This window comes from Hippocampus guttulatus, chromosome 4 (genome assembly GCF_054856545.1).
Source record: "Hippocampus guttulatus isolate MCC_2025c chromosome 4, RoL_Hgut_1.0, whole genome shotgun sequence".
NCBI classification, from domain to species: Eukaryota; Metazoa; Chordata; class Actinopteri; order Syngnathiformes; family Syngnathidae; genus Hippocampus; species Hippocampus guttulatus.
The window spans coordinates 12849827-12869687 of NC_141264.1; the positions used below are offsets into that span (position 1 = coordinate 12849827).

Genomic DNA, 19861 nt, shown 5'->3' on the forward strand with positions numbered 1-19861 from the left:
TGTCTCTTGCATGTTGTTTACGCCCATGCTCCTCTTGCGGTGCTGTAAACCAATATTTGTGGGTAATGTAAAAATGCAGTGAATACTATTGCTGCAGTATCACTTACGTTCATTCATTCATTATTCATTAAATTTCAGCGTAGCATTTAAAGTGTAGGGCTTCTGAAGTCGTTAACTTCTCAGACGTTTCATTGATGTAGCAACAGAGCCAACCCACTATCAACAAAAGAGTTATATGAGGGTTTTTTTTTCCCAAGATGGCACCCGGATAAGCAGCCATCGGCAAGTGCTCTTCAAGAGCCTTGCGTTTTTGTTGTTTTTGTCTTGTTTTGTCACATGGTGTTGTTGTTACGTCGTGTGGACCTGATGTGGACTGTTTTCAGCATTTTTGGCCATGGCATTTGTCAAGAAGAAGAATCTGTGCTTGGTGGTTGCGCCTTCTCGGCAGCACATGCGTACCAGCACTGATTTCTCGATTGGGAGGAATGTCGGCACCATTTGACTTATCGTTGCTGGACATCCCCGGGGTGCTTGTGTCTTGCGCCTGAAGTAGGCAGCATTTTCACAGCCCTGCTTTGTTCAGCGAAAAGGTCGGTGCTGATGGACAGTCTGCGGCTGGATGGATGCATGGATTGAGGAGCCGACGATGAGAAGAAAGGAGCGTCAGCGCAGAGCACCGATGCGTATGTGGAACTGGGAGTCGCGGCTTGGATTGAAGCGGACTTACATGGGACAGGAAGAGAGCCAATCTCTCTTTTTCGTTAATGGATGCTACAGCTTCTTGTTGCTTTCAATTTAGCTTGTAGCAGACGTGTGCACATTGCAGCATGACATCTTTGATCCATTGGTGAAAAGGACACTTTGATTCGCTCCTCTTTCATCTATAACTGCTTCAGACAACAAAGTGTATGCAGGAAAGTGGTTAAGAGTGCACGATTGTCTGTGTCTCATGTGTTGTTTTGTATTATTATTTTGTCATTTTTTTGTTGGCTTTTCTTTAGGTGGCGGCGCGGACACCCGCAGCGGCTCCTCTTGTTTTATGTTAAGAGGGAAGACATTTCATCTGTGCTGTATGTTATACATACAGTGCATTTGACAATAAACCTTATCCAATCCAATCCAATCCAATATGAGGTGGGTTGTCTACTGTACTGTATACATATGATGAGCACACTGCAACATTATACTTGATAATCGATTTTAGCGGACCAAGACCAAGTAAGGGAAGTACTGATATTCAAGTGTCGACCTGCAGAGCACAAAAAAATAGTATATAGTAATCCCTCGTTTATCGTACAGTAATCCCTCGTTTATCGCGGTTAATGGGGACCAAAACCACCTGCGATAAACGAGAATCCGTGAAGTAGCGACCCCCCCCCCCCCATATAGGTACATATACATGTGTATGAGTATAAAAAAATATTTATTAGGCCAAATTTAATGGCATAGATGCATGTAGAAGTAAATTTTGTAGTAATTAACATTATTTAATGGTGTCTACTAATAGATTTAATTAAACATGTATAAGTTAGGTTAGGTTAGTGTATGAATAACAAAATACAGTAAACATATACATGTAGTACTGTATATGTTGCTCTATGTGACTCGCTGTTGTTTTGCTGACTTTCGCTGCTCCTCGCGGACCGTTTGCGGACTTTTAGCGGATTTTTTATTTTTATTTATTTATTTTACGAATATGAACCCGCGATGCACTGAAGCTGCGATAAACAAAACGCGAAATAGTGAGGAATCACTGTATGTGTATGTTACATTTGAGCAGGGTAGCAGGGAGCCAAATATATTTGTCTTCTTTCTTTTCTTCTCCGGAAAGAGAACCATCAAAATGTGATTGCTAGTGGGTCCTAATCTTCCTGTACCTACGTATCCTTCTTCCTTCACCTCACTCATCTTTCAGTGTTCATCTTTTCACACCTGCCAAACTCGCCAACACACCAGCTCTATTTTGCCGCCTTCTAATAGAATCCCTCAGCTTCACTAATGGGTCTGTCAGCATCTCGGCAAGAACAGGAGAACAGATGAGAGTTCAGGCCACATATGGAGAAAGATTCAAAAAGATGAAGGAGAGGTGATGGACTTTGAAAGCTTCCCTGACATACAGTATCCCTTTAGGAGAGGTTAAAAAAAAACCCAGCTCCACTGGCACTGCCGAAAAGTGACCGAATGCTGCCACAGAAGCAGAGCGACTTAACGCCTTACCATCGTCCCGTTAATAATACATACACAGCAAATACAGGTTCCCGCCAACGAATTTGATTGGACATAATTCATTCCATTTGCGATGACATACAGTACTTTCCATGCCTCATTCCATTCTACAGCATATCAAATTATGGAGATTCTTTCCAAGAATATTAAGAACATGCAGTAGAAGACATTATACAGACTCGGATCATTTCAGTTTTGTCTTACCGTTGTCGATGGCAATGAAGGCAGCGGTGTATTTATTGTCATGAACATAAGGCGATTCACGGTCCAGAGAGGCCAATGTGTTGACAGTTCCTCGCAGTTGGTTCACAGTCAGCCAGCCTGCAGGATCTCGTAGAATGGCATACCTGGGAAAACACAGTTGAAAACGTATTATGAACCCCAAAATAACAGCGCATTTCATGAAAACAACTGCTGTTAAACAGATTATGCACAAGAATTCCTCTCATCTTTGAGTTATAAGCTTATGATCTCATCAATAGATTAAATGTTTCAGTGAATGGTTAGAGAACATTTTGCCAGAGTGGAAGATTTCAGGAATGCAGCTCAATGTCCCACACATAGTTATTATGTACTTCCTTTTTAAACACAAAATGAGTTGAACCGAATTGAGATTGACTTTGCAAAAAAACAAAAAAAAAAAACAACAAAAAAAGATCATGCCAGTAACCAAGCATATTTTTAATGCTCAATTACTCTCATCCCTAAACCAATAATGATGCTATAAACGTGGTTTTAATCGGTTGTGCAGTTCAAAGGAATGACAATCATTGGTTGTGGAGTGGTATACTGCATTTCATGCAACTAGTCACTTGAAATATCTGGCCATAAAGGGCATCTAGTAGTCCAGGTGGCAGTGAAAACAGTCTTTGAAACATTTTCTCTCTGACAAACTCCAAAATCAGAAACAGAAAGTCTTTCCAAAAGAGTGGAAGTATCATGATATTGCTTTTTCGCTTCCTCTGGCTGCAAAGGGCAGGTATCTCAATACTTTTGTCTGTATAGTATAATTATGTCTGCATAACTACCGTATCCACTTTCCCTCCTGAGAGCAAAATATTGCCATGATTGGAAACTTTCATAATCGTGAGTGCAGGAAGAGAGAGATGGCCCACAGCCGATGCTAATAAACGGTTTCTATCGGAGCGCTGCAGCGTGTATGCAAGCGTACGTTATAAGGACAAGGGTTTTGCTGACTTGAGTTGGGCCACAACCACTGTGCACTTCATCTAAATTCACAGCAGGCAAAGCGTGAGGGAGGGATAAGAGATGGAGGCGAAGCAGGGAGAGTGATGATGAGAGGGATCAAGAAGGAAGTGAAGACAAGGAGGCTTCATACTAAAAATGAGGTAGGTTGCAATGAAAACACATTTTATTGTCTTTCTTTGCCCCGTAATGTGAAATCTGCTTTGATAGTGCTACCTTAGGAGCAGCTTTACCCAGGTCTAGTTTAGTGTTGCACCAAAAAGGTTTGCTTGTAATTATTCGACAAAGTTGGCTGGATCGAAAGCAACCATGTTCAGTGGTCCATTTAAAAGACTTTCTTTCCTTCTCATTCTCGCTATTTATATTTTCTCACAGTACCATTTTCAGTTGTTACCCGATCTGTATGCTAAGAGCATCTTGTTTTGAATACAAAGCAGTTTGATTTTAATTGATTGCTCTGCGTTCAGTGCTGTTTATCCCAGTGAAGAAAGTGATACATTAGAGTGATCAAGGTGGATGGCTGACATTCACAAATGTCTTCCAATTTCGTCTGTGAGAGCATCTGGCAGCATTAATATATTCACTACCTTTTGTACAAATACACACAATTGAGGTAACATCAAGTTTCCATCATCATGTATTTTTGATTACAATACGTCATATGCCGACATGTAGTCACTTTGAGACAAACCACTTGCATATATAAAGATGTCTGGCTGCGACCATTAGAATCATTCACACATTCCAGTCCCACACAAGTGATTGGAATGTTGATTAATGGCACAGATCCCAATAAGGTAAAGTGCCTAAGATTTACAGATGGGGTCAACTTACATTGAAGTTGTATGTATGTATGTATGTACACAAATAAATTGAGTTTGGAAAACTGGCTCAGTGCAACAGCACCTAGGAGCTAAGGCATCGTGATTTATGCCGTAAAGCGGTGGTGCCCAAACTTTTTTTGTGTCATGGACCATTGTGTTATTTTATTAACTGATCTTTTTTTCATTCCTTTCAAACAGTGTTATTCAACTGTACAACAAAATGTAGAATTAAAAAAACAAACAAACAGTGAACTAGTCAGAAATGGACCAATTAGTAATAATAAATACACTTTATAATGTCAACCGAATAATTATAGTTATAACCAAGGGGTGTTTTGAGTGGACAAGATACTCTCGATATATTCTGCCTGGTAAATGCGGAGTCTGTTGGTTTCCGGTCTGCTAACACTGACAAACTGATGAACTTTATTTCCAACAATCTTTTGTCTTCATTTCATAGCGTGTGTCTTGCCGTGCGGCTTCCAATCATTTGTGTGTGTGTGTGGGGGGGGGGGGGGGGGGGAGTAAATATATACATACACACACACACATACACATATATATATATATATATACACATGTTCATTCATTCGTTTTCCGATCCGCTTTATCCTCACAAGGGCTGCGGGGGGTGCTGGAGCCTATCCCAGCTGTTTTCGGGCAGTAGGCGGGTGACACCCTGAACCGGTTGCCAGCCAATTGCAGGGCACACAGAAACTAACAACCATTCGTGCTCACACTCACACCTAGGGACAATTTGGAGTGTTCAATCAGCCAGCCATGCATGTTTTTGGAATGTGGGAGGAAACCGTAGTACCCAGAGAAAACCCACGCAGCCCCGGGGAGAACATGCAAACTCCACACAGGGAGGCCGGTGCTGGAATTGAACCCGGTAGGTACCTCTGCACTGTGAGGTCGACGTGCTTTTTTTTAATATATATATATATATATGTTCACCGTGCAGTGTGAACATACACATCGTTATATATTGTTCTTTCATCCAGTATTTTGTGCCGTAATGGCGTTAAGAGGTAGGTTAGGTCACTTAATATCCACAGAAGACCCGAAACGTGCAACTCGTATACATAGAGCGTGTGTGTGTATATTACATATATATATATGCTGTATATATATATATATATATATATATATATATATATATATATATATGCGCATTTGTGAAATGCAATATTAAAAAAGGTCACCAAGTAATGTGCAATAAAGTCAAGTTCTTTCTTCTGTTTGCCCCCCTCTCCCCCCGTAATAACTAACTAAATAAATAAATGAAAATCTCACTTCATGCTTCATTCGATCAGTGTTGTAAATTGAAAATACTATTTCCTCGGGCCCTTGGTTAGACATGGGCCCTTAGAATTACCCCAACTTTCCCCCCTTCCCCTTCCCCCTGCTGAGTTCATTCTTGCAACAAAGGTCACATCCCCTTTAGTTCGAAACTTAGCCCATGACATCTTTCATACATATGCAATAACTCCCTAACTTTTGTTCAGTTTGGAGACAGAACAGTGAAGATACTGTCTGACCATGGTCAGCTATTTATATTGTTGATGTATCACACAACAAGCTTTGTCCTTGCAATGAATCAGTGCCTTTCCTCTTTTCTTACCTCACCCACGGTTCTTCAACGCTACCTGAGAGTCCTCAAGCCCGACATCCAAGGTTCCACTGCTGTCTTCTTTTAAGTCCCATGTCTTTTACCTTGCATATGGCCACAGTGAGAAGTGAAAGCAGACAGGGAGCTGCTGAATAATGTATGACCTGGATTCTTGAGATGTTCTCATTTTTCAAAGCAAGGTTAGAAAAACAACGTTCGAGTATTTTGCTAGAGATAAAGAACTCCAAAAAGAAGCCACAAGTGGGTTACCAGGATAAATGAAAAGAGTTCAAACAAGGTCAATGCTGTATTATATTAAATATTAATAGTACTATTTCACCAAAATATAAGAATGTGTTGAGTACAGTGTCATAGAAAGAAATATATTTCATTTATGACTGATTTTCTGGGGGGGATGTCACCTCACTGTTACTGTTAGAACGTTCATGAAAATTATAAATACTGTAATTACAAATGTATGATCTATCATGCTTACAACAGAAAAAACAGCATCCATGCCATGATGATTAAGACATATGAAGAATAGAAAATAGAAATTGACTTTTTGTTGCAGAGTACTTCCGATGTTTCTACAGTCTTTTCAAATGATGCCCTTAACTTCTATTCGAGCAACTAATCTCTGAAAATAGCACAACAATTAGCAGCAAATCTTTCTTGATCACACACCTAATTATGAATTCCCTTCTTCATAGCTCACTTGGCTTGGCAATGAATAAGCACGCCATTTAAGCCTACTTAAATAAAAGTGTTCTTTTTCTTTTTTTCAATTTCAAGGTGCAAAGCGACCATGAAATGCATTTCCTACATTGTCACACACAGATGACAAATGCATAAAACTCTTGACTGTCAGGTTTTGCGTGATGGTAGTTGTAGGACCCCAAAAAGCAGGGAGGCAGGGAGGAGCAGGGTGGATTGACCAAAATGTATTTAACAAAAAAATACACACAGGAGTACAATGGAAAAAACACTAAGTCGAAGTACTCAAAAAATGCCTGGAAATCACGAGGAACAAACAAAACTAAGACAGGAAACAAAACATGACAGGAGCACACGTATGCTCACATACTCACAGCTCACAATGACCCAACAAAGACTGACAGAAACTCAGGGAACTAAATACAAGCTAAGTGACGAGACAACGAGAAAGGTGGCGAAAAAAGGGCACATGAGGAACCAAAACCAAACGTAACCAGACCGAAACATAACATTGACATCATTGCCACCTGATTTTCCTTTATACTCTCCTAGAACCAATCTGCTGCCCTTTGGCTAAAGCAGTTAAATTTGCCCAAATGTTTCTCACTTGAGAGATGACAAATCCCTGCAAAACCTAATAGTTTGGCCTCCATTCTAAACATGATTAAAATTAAAATATTTGATTTGATGTCATTTTGAGTTTGTGAGAGCAAGAAAGTGAAAACTGAAGCAAAGTAAAATCACTTGGGTTTCTTTGGGAGGATGAGTGAAGTGAAATTGTTTTGGTTTGGTTTCCCCTTTTTGGGTTCAAATAAGATCGATGATTGTGTATATTGCCCAATACTGCTTGTATGTGGTGGAGCAACAAATGGAACTCTATATGCATCGACAGCATATACTCGGCTGGAGTTTACCACCTGCAGTGCACTCAACCACCACAAGGGGCACCACTTTTTTTTTCTTCATTAAATTTACAAGGCTCAAACAGGAAAAACCTCTGGAAACCAGTCATTATAAAATACAACACAGTACAATGCATCTTCAAGAGAGAGAGAGAGAGTTTTCATCTTTTATGACATCAATGGAATACTAGGTTATTTGCATACCAATGTACAGGCGCTCCCCAGCTTACGAACGAGTTAGGTTCCGAACAATCGTTCGTAAGGTGAATTTGTTCGTAAGTTGCTTCAATGCTATATTTTGTATGGAATGTATGTTTAAGGTTTATATAAGTATGTTTAAGGCTTGTATGAGTAACCTGTATTGATTTGAAATCCTTACAAACTAACATTTCAAATTAAAAATAACTGTACAAATTACAAACTTTCATTTGAAATGAAATGGCTTGCCTCTTCTTTACACTTCCACTCTCACTAGAAGCCTCTCGCTTTTCACAGAGCATATTGAATCATGGATGCACGAGATATTTAACAACTGGGCAGAGGAAGCCAGATTCGGGGTGGATGCTGGGCGAGCTCTCACAGCGCCTCACGTCGGTATTAGCGACGGAAAGAAGCACTACAATACCCGTACTCTGAAAAAGGCGCGCAATACAAAATCTAACTTTTTCTTTTCTTTTTCGACATACCCGTAAAAATGTTCGTAACTCGGATGTTCGTAAGTTGGGGAGCGTCTGTACTCTGTTCTGTAAATGCATCCAAATAATTTCACTTTGAACATTCAACCTTTGTCCTTTCTGAGAATAGGCTACCAATCCGACTGTCATGCAAGCAATAGAATAGGCAGAGGGTCACCTCTGAGAAGAAGCACGTGAGGCGTGGGCTAATTCCAATCAGATAGTCTTTATATGGAAAATATACACACGCACATCCTAGATGTGCGTGCTTTGGTTCTGAATGCCATCCACTGTGATCCAAGGCTCAGACGGATTGTGTTCCGTGTCAAATGCATTTAACCTGCAGATGCCAGGGCACCCACGCACCAACAACGCACACACACACACACACACACACACACACACACACACACACACACACACACACACACACACACACACACACACACACACACTCACACACAAGTAAACACTTGCACATTTATGCACAGAGGCAGACACGGTATCACAGTTAAAAGAGAAACTGACTTCACTGCGTTGTTGTTTCATTCTGTGCACGCTTCCCCGTCCTGCCTTTGCAAAGATCCCTGTGTCTGTCTTTTTCAGCGTCCTCAAACTGTCTACAGGTCACAGCTCTGGCATAGCAAAATCTCCGGTACAAGTAAAATGTCAATGAATGGAGAGATTTAAAAAAAGCAAGTGGCTCATAAGTGAAATGATAAAAATGCATTCCACAGATGAGTAGTTTGAATATGAAAGATATGCCGGGATGCATAACCTGTCGGAGCCAGTTTGATATGGAAATTATGTTTTGCTATGCTGTTGTTCAATCACACTGCACCACTGACATTTGCTCAGTCTCTAGCAGCAGTTAGAAGTTTTAGATGTAAATCGGGAGCAGGAAGTTTAGCTTTTGACTTCCCCTTGTCATTATAGTCCAAGGGATCTCACTGCTGATCCTCATCCAACAAGCCTGCAACATGCTTAAACAGGGATCCGGCTCAGGGTGGATTTACGCCATGCGGCTGAAGTGACACAATTCAGGTTGTTTTCACAGTCATGGGTGGTTTCACATCATAGTGGTGTAAAGAGAAAAAGGCAAACGGAATTGAATATCCTCCGATCAGAATAAGGGCTCTCCAAAATGTGGATAAAAATTAGACATAAATCAAAGATCAATCATTGCAATGTAAACTAATTGATGTCACGTAAATCAGGCCATCCGCGCAACAAAATACAAAAGCACCTCGAGGCACATAAACAGACTTTCAAGTAATTCTAAATTGGTCTGTCAAGTGTAGTATTTAAGATGCTATACGGGGGACAGCATCTTTTCCGTCAATTTGTTTCATTAGACGCTGATGTGCTTGTTCTGCGTTCTTTCATTCATCCAATTTGAAGGGCGATTTTAAGATCCGCTGTCGAGTAAGTGGTCACCGAAGCGCTGTGCATGAAATGGATGAAAGCCCATCTTCCAGGCGAAGAGGTAGATGGAAACGCTCAACCGGCCTTCACTACTCTGATCACAAACCCGCTACCTTCAGACGTCACAACCTACTCACCGTATTCTCCATATGAGATCATGCGAGCCAGCAGTTCGACCCAACGGCCTTGTTTTTTCACTCCTAAGAGAGCTGTGCACCTTATTAGTTCTGCCAGGTTTGTTTCTCTGCATTTTACATAATAGTCTTTTCTATGTGGTTTTAACTCCAGCCTCCCATTACTGAGACCAAGCCTCATTGTTATTGATGAAAAATGTGAAAAATCTCATTCATAATATTGTGTCTGATTATTTTGAAAAATGTGCTTTTACAAATGTGCAGTGCTCCTAATAGTCTTCTACCCCATATGTAGTTGAGTAACGAATCTCCCCCGGCTACTGTATGAAAAATGCTGTGAATATTTATTATTAGAAAAAAAATAGAAAACTCTGTACAGAACAGGACAGTTTACTATTCTTCACATGTTCCACCCTATCACCCGGGCATGTTGAAAAAAGAAAACATGAATTGGAAGAGCTGTTATTACAGCACAATTTGAATTCAAAACAAGACAAATTGCTCAGAGGCAATTAAAAATGAATGCTGCTCTGTCACTAAACTGGTGCTGCTACTTTATCAGGCGTTTATGGACACTACACAAATCTTGAGATGTCCACAACCTCCGGTGCAACAACAACACATTATCACGGACTTGATTCTGACAGTGTCTATGTTTTACGGCACACAAATTCACCTCAATTATTTGAGCAGTAAAGTCACAATTGAGCGGTTTTATTTCCTCTGGTCATTATCATACCCCTGTGTTTAGTTAAGTCTATTTGTAAACGTAATGTAACTACAGTGGGAAAAGAGGATCACATTAGGCCAGAAAGCCAAAGAAACCATTGAAGAGTACTCTGCATTGCGCTGCTTCAGCAGTAGACTTCAGCGTCCCCCCTATCTGTACCAGTGTAAAAGTGATTTGTATCTAAAGAAGATAAAACTGTCAATAGATGGCCTTGCCATCAAATGGGAATCATTGATTTTTACATTCAAAGAAAGACCGCTGGATTATTGGTTTTAAAAGTCTGTCATGGCAAGCGACTGCACAGAGAGGCATGATGGCTTTGCTGATTCCGTTTTGACTGAAATACGGTACCTTACCTAACATTCTGAAGCTGTAATGTATCCGGGTCTGTGGCATTGAGAGAGGCTATAAAGCTTTCCACTGGGATATTTTCCATCCTGGTGACTATCAGCGGGTCAGGAAAAAAGACGGGTCCTTCATTCATGTCTAAAACTTTGACTTGGACAGTCGCTGTGGAGCTGGGGCCATAACCGGCACCGGAAAGCAGAGGGTCTTCATTCTCCACTTTAATGAAGACTTTGTGGAACGCTGTGCCTTCATAATCGAGAGGCTGAAAAAAGGAAATGTTAAAGCAAGGACATTTAGATGGTAAGAGACAAATGTAGTATTGACATACCTTGACAACTGAAAGCATTCCCTCATTATTGTCCGGGTTGGTCTGGATCCCGAAGCTCCGTGTGGGATCTCCATTTATGATGGAGTAGACAGCTCTCCATGCGCCGGTCGCAGGGTCATCTCTATCATCGACTGTCAAGTTAACAGCCACACCAGTTGAGCCTTCGTATACATACGCTTCAAACTGGAGAGACAGACAAAAATGAACATAAGCAAAAAAAATTAAAACAACAACAACAACAAAGTATTTTAATCTACCTAAATGCAGAAACTGAAAAATGTATAGATGATCGGTTTCATTAAAATATTTCCACTCTGGAACTGGCTAGAAATAATACAAACACGTTTAATATTTTTTACCTCTCCGTGAGCCGTCACCTTACCGTGGTGGAGGGGTTTGTGTGTCCCAATGATCCTAGGAGCTAAGTTGTCTGGGGCTTTATGCCCCTGGCAGGGTCACCCATGGCAAACAGGTTCTAGGTGAGGGACCAGACAAAGCACGGCTCCAAGACCCCTTATGATAAAAAAAATTAAAGGATCTCAGTTTCCCTTGCCCGGACGCGGGTCACCGGGGCCCCCCTCTGGAGCCAGGCCTGGAGGTGGGGCTCGTTGGCGAGCGCCTGGTGGCCGGGCCTACACCCATGGGGCCCGGCCGGGCTCAGCCCGAAGAGGCAACGTGGGTCCCCCTTCTCATGGTCTCACCACCCGTGGGAGGGGTCAAAGGGGTCGGGTGCAATGCGAGCTGGGCGGCAGCCAAAGGCGGGGACCCTGGCGGTCCGATCCTCGGCTGCAGAAGCTAGCTCTTGGGACATGGAATGTCACCTCTCTGGCAGGGAAGGAGCCCGAGCTGGTGTGTGAGGTAGAGAAGTTCCGACTGGATATAGTCGGACTTGCCTCCACACACAGCCTGGGTTCTGGTACTAGTTCTCTCGAGAGGGGTTGGACTCTCTTCCACTCTGGAGTTGCTCATGGTGAGAGGCGCAGAGCAGGTGTGGGCATACTCATTGCCCCCCGGCTCAGTGCCTGTACATTGGGGTTCACACCGGTAGACGAGAGGGTTGCTTCCCTCCGCCTTCGGGTGGGGGGACGGGTCCTGACTGTTGTTTGTGCATATGCACCAAACGGCAGCTCAGCATACCCACCCTTTTTGGAGTCCTTGGAGGGTGTGCTGGAGAGTACTCCTGCTGGGGACTCCCTTGTTCTGCTGGGGGACTTCAATGCTCACGTGGGCAATGACAGTGAGACCTGGAGGGGCGTGATTGGGAGGAACGGCCCCCCCGATCAGAACTCGAGTGGTGTTTTGTTATTGGACTTCTGTGCTCGCCACGGATTGTCCATAACGAACACCTTGTTCAAACATAAGGGTGTCCATATGTGCACTTGGCACCAGGACACCCTAGGCCGTAGTTCGATGATCGACCTTGTGGTTGTATCATCGGATTTGCGGCCGCATGTTTTGGACACTCGGGTGAAGAGAGGGGCGGAGCTGTCAACTGATCACCACCTGGTGGTGAGTAGGCTCCGATGGTGGGGGAAGATGCCGGTCCGTCCTGGCAGACCCAAACGTATTGTGAGGGTTTGTTGGGAGCGTCTGGCAGAATCCCCTGTCAGAAGGAGTTTCAACTCCCACCTCCGACAGAGCTTTTCCCATGTTCCGGGGGAGACGGGGGACATTGAGTCCGAGTGGACCATGTTCCGTGCCTCTATTGTTGAGGCGGCCAATCTGAGTTGTGGCCGTAAGGTGGTTGGTGCCTGTCGTGGCGGCAACCCTCGTACTCGCTGGTGGACACCAGCAGTAAGGGATGCCGTCAAGCTGAAGAAGGAGTCCTATCGAGCCTTTATGGCCTGTGGGACCCCAGAGGCAGCTGACGGGTATCGACTGGCCAAGCGGAACGCAGCTTCGGTGGTCGCCGAGGCAAAAACCCGAGCGTGGGAAGAGTTCGGTGAGGCCATGGAAGCCGACTTCCGGACGGCTTCGAGGAAATTCTGGTCCACCATCCGACGTCTCAGGAGGGGGAAGCAGTGCACCACTAACACTGTGTACAGTGGGGATGGGGCGCTGCTGACTTCGACTCGGGACGTTGTGAACCGGTGGGCAGAGTACTTCGAAGACCTCCTCAACTCCACCAACACGTCTTCCTTGGAGGAAGCAGAGTCTGAGGACCCTGAGGTGGGCTCTCCTATCTCTGTGGTTGAAGTCACCGATGTGGTTAAAAAGCTCCTCGGTGGCAGGGCCCCAGGGGTGGATGAGATCCGCCCGGAGTTCCTCAAGGCTCTGGATGTTGTGGGGCTGTCCTGGTTGACACGCCTCTGCAACATCGCGTGGTCAACGGGGAGAGTGCCTCTGGATTGGCAGACCGGGGTGGTAGTCCCTCTTTTTAAAAGGGGGGACCGGAGGGTGTGTTCCAACTACAGAGGGATCACACTCCTCAGCCTCCCTGGTAAGGTCTATTCAGGGGTGCTGGAGAGGAGGGTCCGTCAGGAAGTCGAGCCTCAGATTGAGGAGGAGCAGTGTGGTTTTCGTCCCGGCCGTGGAACAGTGGACCAGCTCTACACCCTTAGCAGGGTCCTCGAGGGTATGTGGGAATTCGCCCAACCAGTCTACATGTGTTTTGTGGACTTGGAGAAGGCGTTTGACCGTGTCCCTCGGGGAGTTCTGTGGGGGGTGCTTCGTGGGTATGGGGTACCGAACCCCCTGATACGGGCTATTCGGTCACTATACCACCGATGTCAGAGTTTGGTTCGCATTGCCGGCAGTAAGTCGGAATCGTTTCCAGTGAGGGTAGGACTCCGCCAAGGCTGCCCTTTGTCGCCGATTCTGTTCATAATCTTTATGGACAGAATTTCTAGGCGCAGCCGAAGCGTTGAGGGCGTCCGTTTTGGTGGCCTCAGTATTGCATCCCTGCTTTTTGCAGATGATGTGGTGCTGTTGGCTCCTTCAAACGGGGCTCTCCAACTCTCACTGGAGCGTTTCGCAGCTGAGTGTGAAGCGGTTGGGATGAAAATCAGCACCTCCAAATCTGAAACCATGGTCCTCAGTCGGAAAAGGGTGGAGTGCCCCCTCCGGGTCGGGGGAGAGATCTTGCCCCAAGTGGAGGAGTTTAAGTATCTTGGGGTCTTGTTCACGAGTGAGGGCAGGAGGGAGCGAGAGATCGACAGGCGGATCGGTGCAGCGTCTGCTGTGATGCGGACGTTGTATCGGTCTGTCGTGGTGAAGAAGGAGCTGAGCCAAAGGGCGAAGCTCTCAATTTACCGGTCGATCTACGTTCCAACCCTCATCTATGGTCACGAGCTATGGGTCGTGACCGAAAGAACGAGATCCCGGATACAAGCGGCCGAAATGAGTTTTCTCCGCAGGGTGTCCGGGCTCTCCCTTAGAGATAAGGTGAGAAGCTCGGTCATCCGGGAGGGGCTCAGAGTCGAGCCGCTTCTCCTCCACATCGAGAGGAGCCAGATGAGGTGGCTTGGGCATCTGATTCGGATGCCTCCTGAACGCCTCCCTGGTGAGGTGTTCCGGGCATGTCCCACCGGGAGGAGACCCCGGGGAAGACCCAGGACACGCTGGAGTGACTATGTCACCCAGCTGGCCTGGGAACGCCTCGGGATCCCCCGGGGAGAGCTGGAAGAAGTAGCTAGGGAGAGGGAAGTCTGGGCTTCCCTGCTAAAGCTGTTGCCCCCGCGACCCGGCCCCGGATAAGCGGTAGAAGATGGATGGATGGATGGACGTTTAATTTTAATGACCTTTGTGTATGTTGTATTTTTTGTAAATAGGTAATTACATTATTTTTACAGTAGTATCACAAAGTACTGTAACAAGCTGAAAAGTAAAGTCACATGGTCAATGGTCAATTTAATACCATTAAATAACCAAAAAAAAAAAAAAAGAAATCTCACCCGGTGTTTGACATTAAAAAGTATATTTACTTGTGTCCTGCTTTGAATTGTGCTTTACTTCAATATTTGGAGAACATATGACATGAACTCCAGCAAGTTTCACAGATCAATGTTTCACTTTTCACTCCACTACTTTTCTAGCGAGAGTGTGTCGTTCTTGTTTCCTTCAAGTCAGAAGTGAGTGCGTGTTTAAAACTTTTTTCCCCCCGGGCAACTGGCCACACAGTGGAGAACAAAATTAACCACAGTATTATATGTATTAATCCATGCATCTGTCATTAACAATCAAATTACAATTTATAGACAATAAAGAGACAACATTATTAACACACCCAGTGGAGAAGAAGAAAGAAGATTCTTTCTTAAATTCTTGTTTTGGGATTTTTAAACGGCACCAATGTTTGGTTTGCATCTCAAAATTTAAGCAAAGAGGTTTGGGGTGGCTACATTTGGATTTGTTGAACTGGAATTTTAAAAGAATAATTACAAAATTTATAACAAATACTTTTTTTTAACCCTCATTATTTAAGAAATCAAACAGTACATTTTTCCAGTAAAGAGTTAAGTCCAAGTCAACGTGATTAAAAATAATATATCGAGATACATCTTTACACGTTTTTTAAGTGTAAGAATAAGTGAACCAATGTTTCAGGGGACATTCCACAAAACAAACAAAAAAAATAAAAAACAACACAACTGTACTTCCTGAATTGAAGAAGATCATGTTTGGAAAGATATTTGTAGGGAAGAGATCAGGGACCTCATTGATCAAAGAGCACATAGAACAGGTTCTAAATTAGTTTGCACAAGTGAAATGTGTGCGAAAGTACAAAAAAAAAAATCAGTATTTATCAAATATGAGGACACCTGTCGTATGCACACCAGTAACGTAGGGTTGATGAATCCCACCTGCTCTAAAATGCCACGCTCGCACACGTTGATCCTCATTTGCATTACAAAACACCTCCTATCGACCATATTTAGAAGCTGACATCTCTAAGAAATCCAAAAGCATGGCAAAGAAGGTAGAAGAGTATCTCAGAGACCTACGGGGAAGTGGAAACAAAAGGTTTTGTGTGGACTGGCAGACGGTCCGAAAATTGCGTTGATGAACTATAATTTAGTGACGGAAGCACAGTTAAAACGGAGTGATGGACTGACGATTACAGTTTGGTTCTGCTTGAAACAATGACGGACTGAGGATGACAAACGGGTGGCTGGCGAATAACGAATGATGGACCGGCAAAATGTACTCATGTGCCCCACCGTGTCTTTGACCTTGTTTTTCTACATTCGCCGAAAGATAGCCTGGTAATTTGCACACTGACAGATAAAACGTACTTTTTTACAAACTGTTAAGGTGTTGATTTGATTGTACCAGCATTCCCTATTCTAGCCTTCATTTCTTGTTTTCTATTCATCATATAGAGAGAGTAAACACTTGTGTCCTTCATCGCTAATTTCATACAGCGGTTAAAATCCATTTTACACTGTCAATTAAAATGCTTCCAACTGATAATGCTTGGCAATAGGATTCAATCAATTAAATAGCCAAGGACTGTCAGTAAAATTCAATAAGGAGTACAATCTGAACTTGAAAAGATACGGACACACACACACACACACACACACAAAAGGCATCTGTATGTGTGTCTGTGTGTGCATGTCAGCACCATTATAGCGGCAGAGCTTACAGTGTAATCTTTGAAACACAAAACACCCTACTTAAGTGAAGTCAAGATAAATGCATTTCTTGTCAGCCTGCAGTATTGTTGTTTCACAGATTACCTTCTTAAAGCTACACCCTACTGAAAACCATCCATTTGTCTGGGGAGAGACAAACATTGATTTTGTCTTTATCTTTTCTTTTTTATATCCAATGCTTGTTTAAAGCACTTAAACCATTCAGCCAGTCAATGCCCAGAGGAGAGAAACACAATGTTTGCTGAAGGAGTACACTCCACAACCAAAGTATTGTAACAGTGAGGTCAATTCCTCTGTTTTTGCTGTGGAGTACAAACATTGGAGTTGGAGAGGAAAAAAATTAATACAGCGGGTCCTCAGTTTTATAACATACTGTATTTTCCGCACTACAAGGTGCTGCGGAGTATAAGACGCACCCTCAATGGATGACCTATTTTAAAACGGTCTTCATATATAAGGCGCACCGCATTATAAGACGCATAGAATAGACGCTACAATAGTGACTGAGGTTGCGTTATGCAGCCACTAGATAGAGCTACCCTAAAGAGAATACAATACAATTCAATACAGCTTTATTTATATAGAGCCTTAACAACCGCTGCAGCTTCATTAAAGCACTTTACAGAACATTTAAAATATTATGTCCAAGAAATCTGAATATTTAACCATACATAAACCACATCGGATTATATGGCGGATTATACGGCTTTTGAGAAAACCAAATGCTTTTGGGTGCGCCTCATAGTGCAGAAAATACGGTAACCTGAATTTGTACACAAGTCAAAACATGCCTACCACTAATCTACACGAATGTAATAGTAAAGCCATACTTGGTGCAACTGCACATGCCTTTTTATGCCGCTATGTCTGGAAAGAGACTTGGCCTGCCTAAAACTCTCAACTTCTTTGCCCAATTAACTTTTTGGGTCATGGCTTTTGTGCATGATAACTGATCTTCCTAAGAGTTTGTTTGCAACTTTTTTTTAAAATTTATATATATATTTATATACCTGTAGCCTTATGAGGCAATGCTGCTCTTTCTATCACTGAAATGAAGAGGCCCGTCCAGGAAGAAGCCGAGCAAGCCCTTGCCGTGATATTCTGTTCATTGTGTTTAACAGACAAGCTTCCTTGGGATCATGAACAGATACTTTCTTATCTTGAAGCATTAGACATTACATCATTTTGGTTTAAGGATAACACTTGGATCGTCAGTACATAAAATGTTGTCCCACAATGTTTCAGCCTTGCCTCTGGACTTCTTTTAATGAGTGGTTTGCATTTAACGGTGTAGCCTCTTCTGCGAAAAGTAGATTGGAACTTCACTCCTGCCAGCTGGAAGTTGGTCCTGACACCCAATGGTTGTCTTCAAATCTTAATATGTCATCAACTGAGTTGTTTTCCATCATCTTCCATCTGACACCTCTTAGTACATAGGGCATTCTCACAAAAAGTATCAGATCCAGAGCTAAATCAGGTCCTCTCCAAGACTGTGCAGCTACAAATGAGTTGCTCGAGCATTGTTACAAATTGACTATTGGTAGTCTCAGTCAGACCCTTTGAATTTTATTAAAACAACCTTTCTAATGAATTTTAACATAAAAAAACCCCCAAAGTGTATCTTATTTATGACTTTAGTTTTCAAAACTGATGCATGAGGGAAAAAGAAAAGAAAAGCCTGAAAAAAGCACAGGGCACCCTTGCGCTTGGGTCCCTGGTACACCAGTCTAATCCCCCCCACTTTATAATTATCCAAGATGGAAGAAAAGAGAAAATACTTTATACATATTTTCTGAGGAAAAGAGCAAACAAAAAACATGCAGGGAATTAGTAATCAGATAAAATTTTCTTAGATAAGTATCTGTCTAGAAATAGGAACGCAGTAGACTACTTGCTACCCCAAAAAAGTGCTACAAGCATAACCGGTATATTTGAACAAAAACGGTCAAACAACAAATAAAGACAGAGCATATAACAAGACTCAAAGCAAGATTATAATCTTCACACACCACAAAAAAAAAGACTAAAACAGATTTAATGAATTAATGAATGCTTGAAATGCTCCACCATTATCCCAGTCCCCAAGAAACCTGCAATTTTGGCACTGAATGACTACAGGTCTTTCACTCTGACATCTGTTGTCATGAAATTCTTGGAACGCCTCATGTTGAGCTGCCTGAAGAGCGTCAAAAGAACCCTGCTGGACCCCCTGCAGTTTACCTACTGAGCAAATAGCTCAGTCGATGATGCGCTCAACGTGGGTCTGCACTTCATCCTGGAACACCTTCAAAGACCGAGACAAAGATCCTGTTTGTTGCCTTCTCCGATGCGCTCCACACCATTTTCTCTGAATTCCTCTCTTCCAAGCTCCTCTATCTCAGTATATAATCCTGTCATCTGCCATTGGAGTTACAGCTTCCTGACATGCAGGAAAGAGCAGATGAGGCTGGCGGAAACCAACTCATCCACACGCATAATCGGCACCGGATCTCCCGGAAAGATAGCCACTTTCTGCTGCTCTTCTCTCTCTCCATGACTGACTGCACCTCAGCGCACTGGAGCTGAACAAGCTCAAGACCGTGGAGATGATTGTGGACTTCAGGATACATTCTTTGCCACAGTTGGCCCTCCCACTGAGTCAACCATCGAGACTTTCAAGTTACAGTCTCTCACGACGTGATACGGGAGGGCAACATCAAGGCAAGTCACCCTTTACTGTCCCCCGAGCTCCCGGCTCCACTGTGAGTCACTAAAAAGTGCTATTGCTATTTGCATTTTTTGGACGGAATCTTAATCATCCCCCCAAATTTTGAATCCCCACCCCCTTCCTCCCCCATAGTAATTATTAATGATTTGATCATTTTCCCCATTTAGAGTTGGACTCAGCCCCTATTCCCCGCATACAGGGTCAAGGTTTTCGAAAAACTTTCAGAATTGAAGATCATTCTAAAATCGTATTACTGTATAGCTGAATAAAAATCCTGATGTCCAATTTAGTACATTTAAAATGAAGCTTTATGTCATGTGTACCTGCATGGCTCACATGACAATGCATGCAGGTACACTGACAATGCATATTCAAAGAAAAGATGAAAATCTACCTGTATATCCGCTAAGCCTGTGTTTAATGAAATTCTG

General features: G+C 43.1%; 1 protein-coding gene across 1 annotated transcript in view; it reads right to left on the minus strand.

Moving 5' to 3' along the window:
* cdh13 (cadherin 13, H-cadherin (heart)) overlaps nucleotides 1-19861 on the minus strand; it is a 267321-nt gene that overhangs the window by 42778 nt on the left and 204682 nt on the right. The window contains exons 10-12 of the mRNA XM_086108938.1: nucleotides 11127-11309; nucleotides 10807-11060; nucleotides 2431-2573 (exon numbers count right to left, since the gene is read on the minus strand). Coding sequence (XP_085965064.1) covers nucleotides 2431-2573; nucleotides 10807-11060; nucleotides 11127-11309 — 580 coding nt within the window. The remainder of the gene's footprint in view (nucleotides 1-2430; nucleotides 2574-10806; nucleotides 11061-11126; nucleotides 11310-19861) is intronic.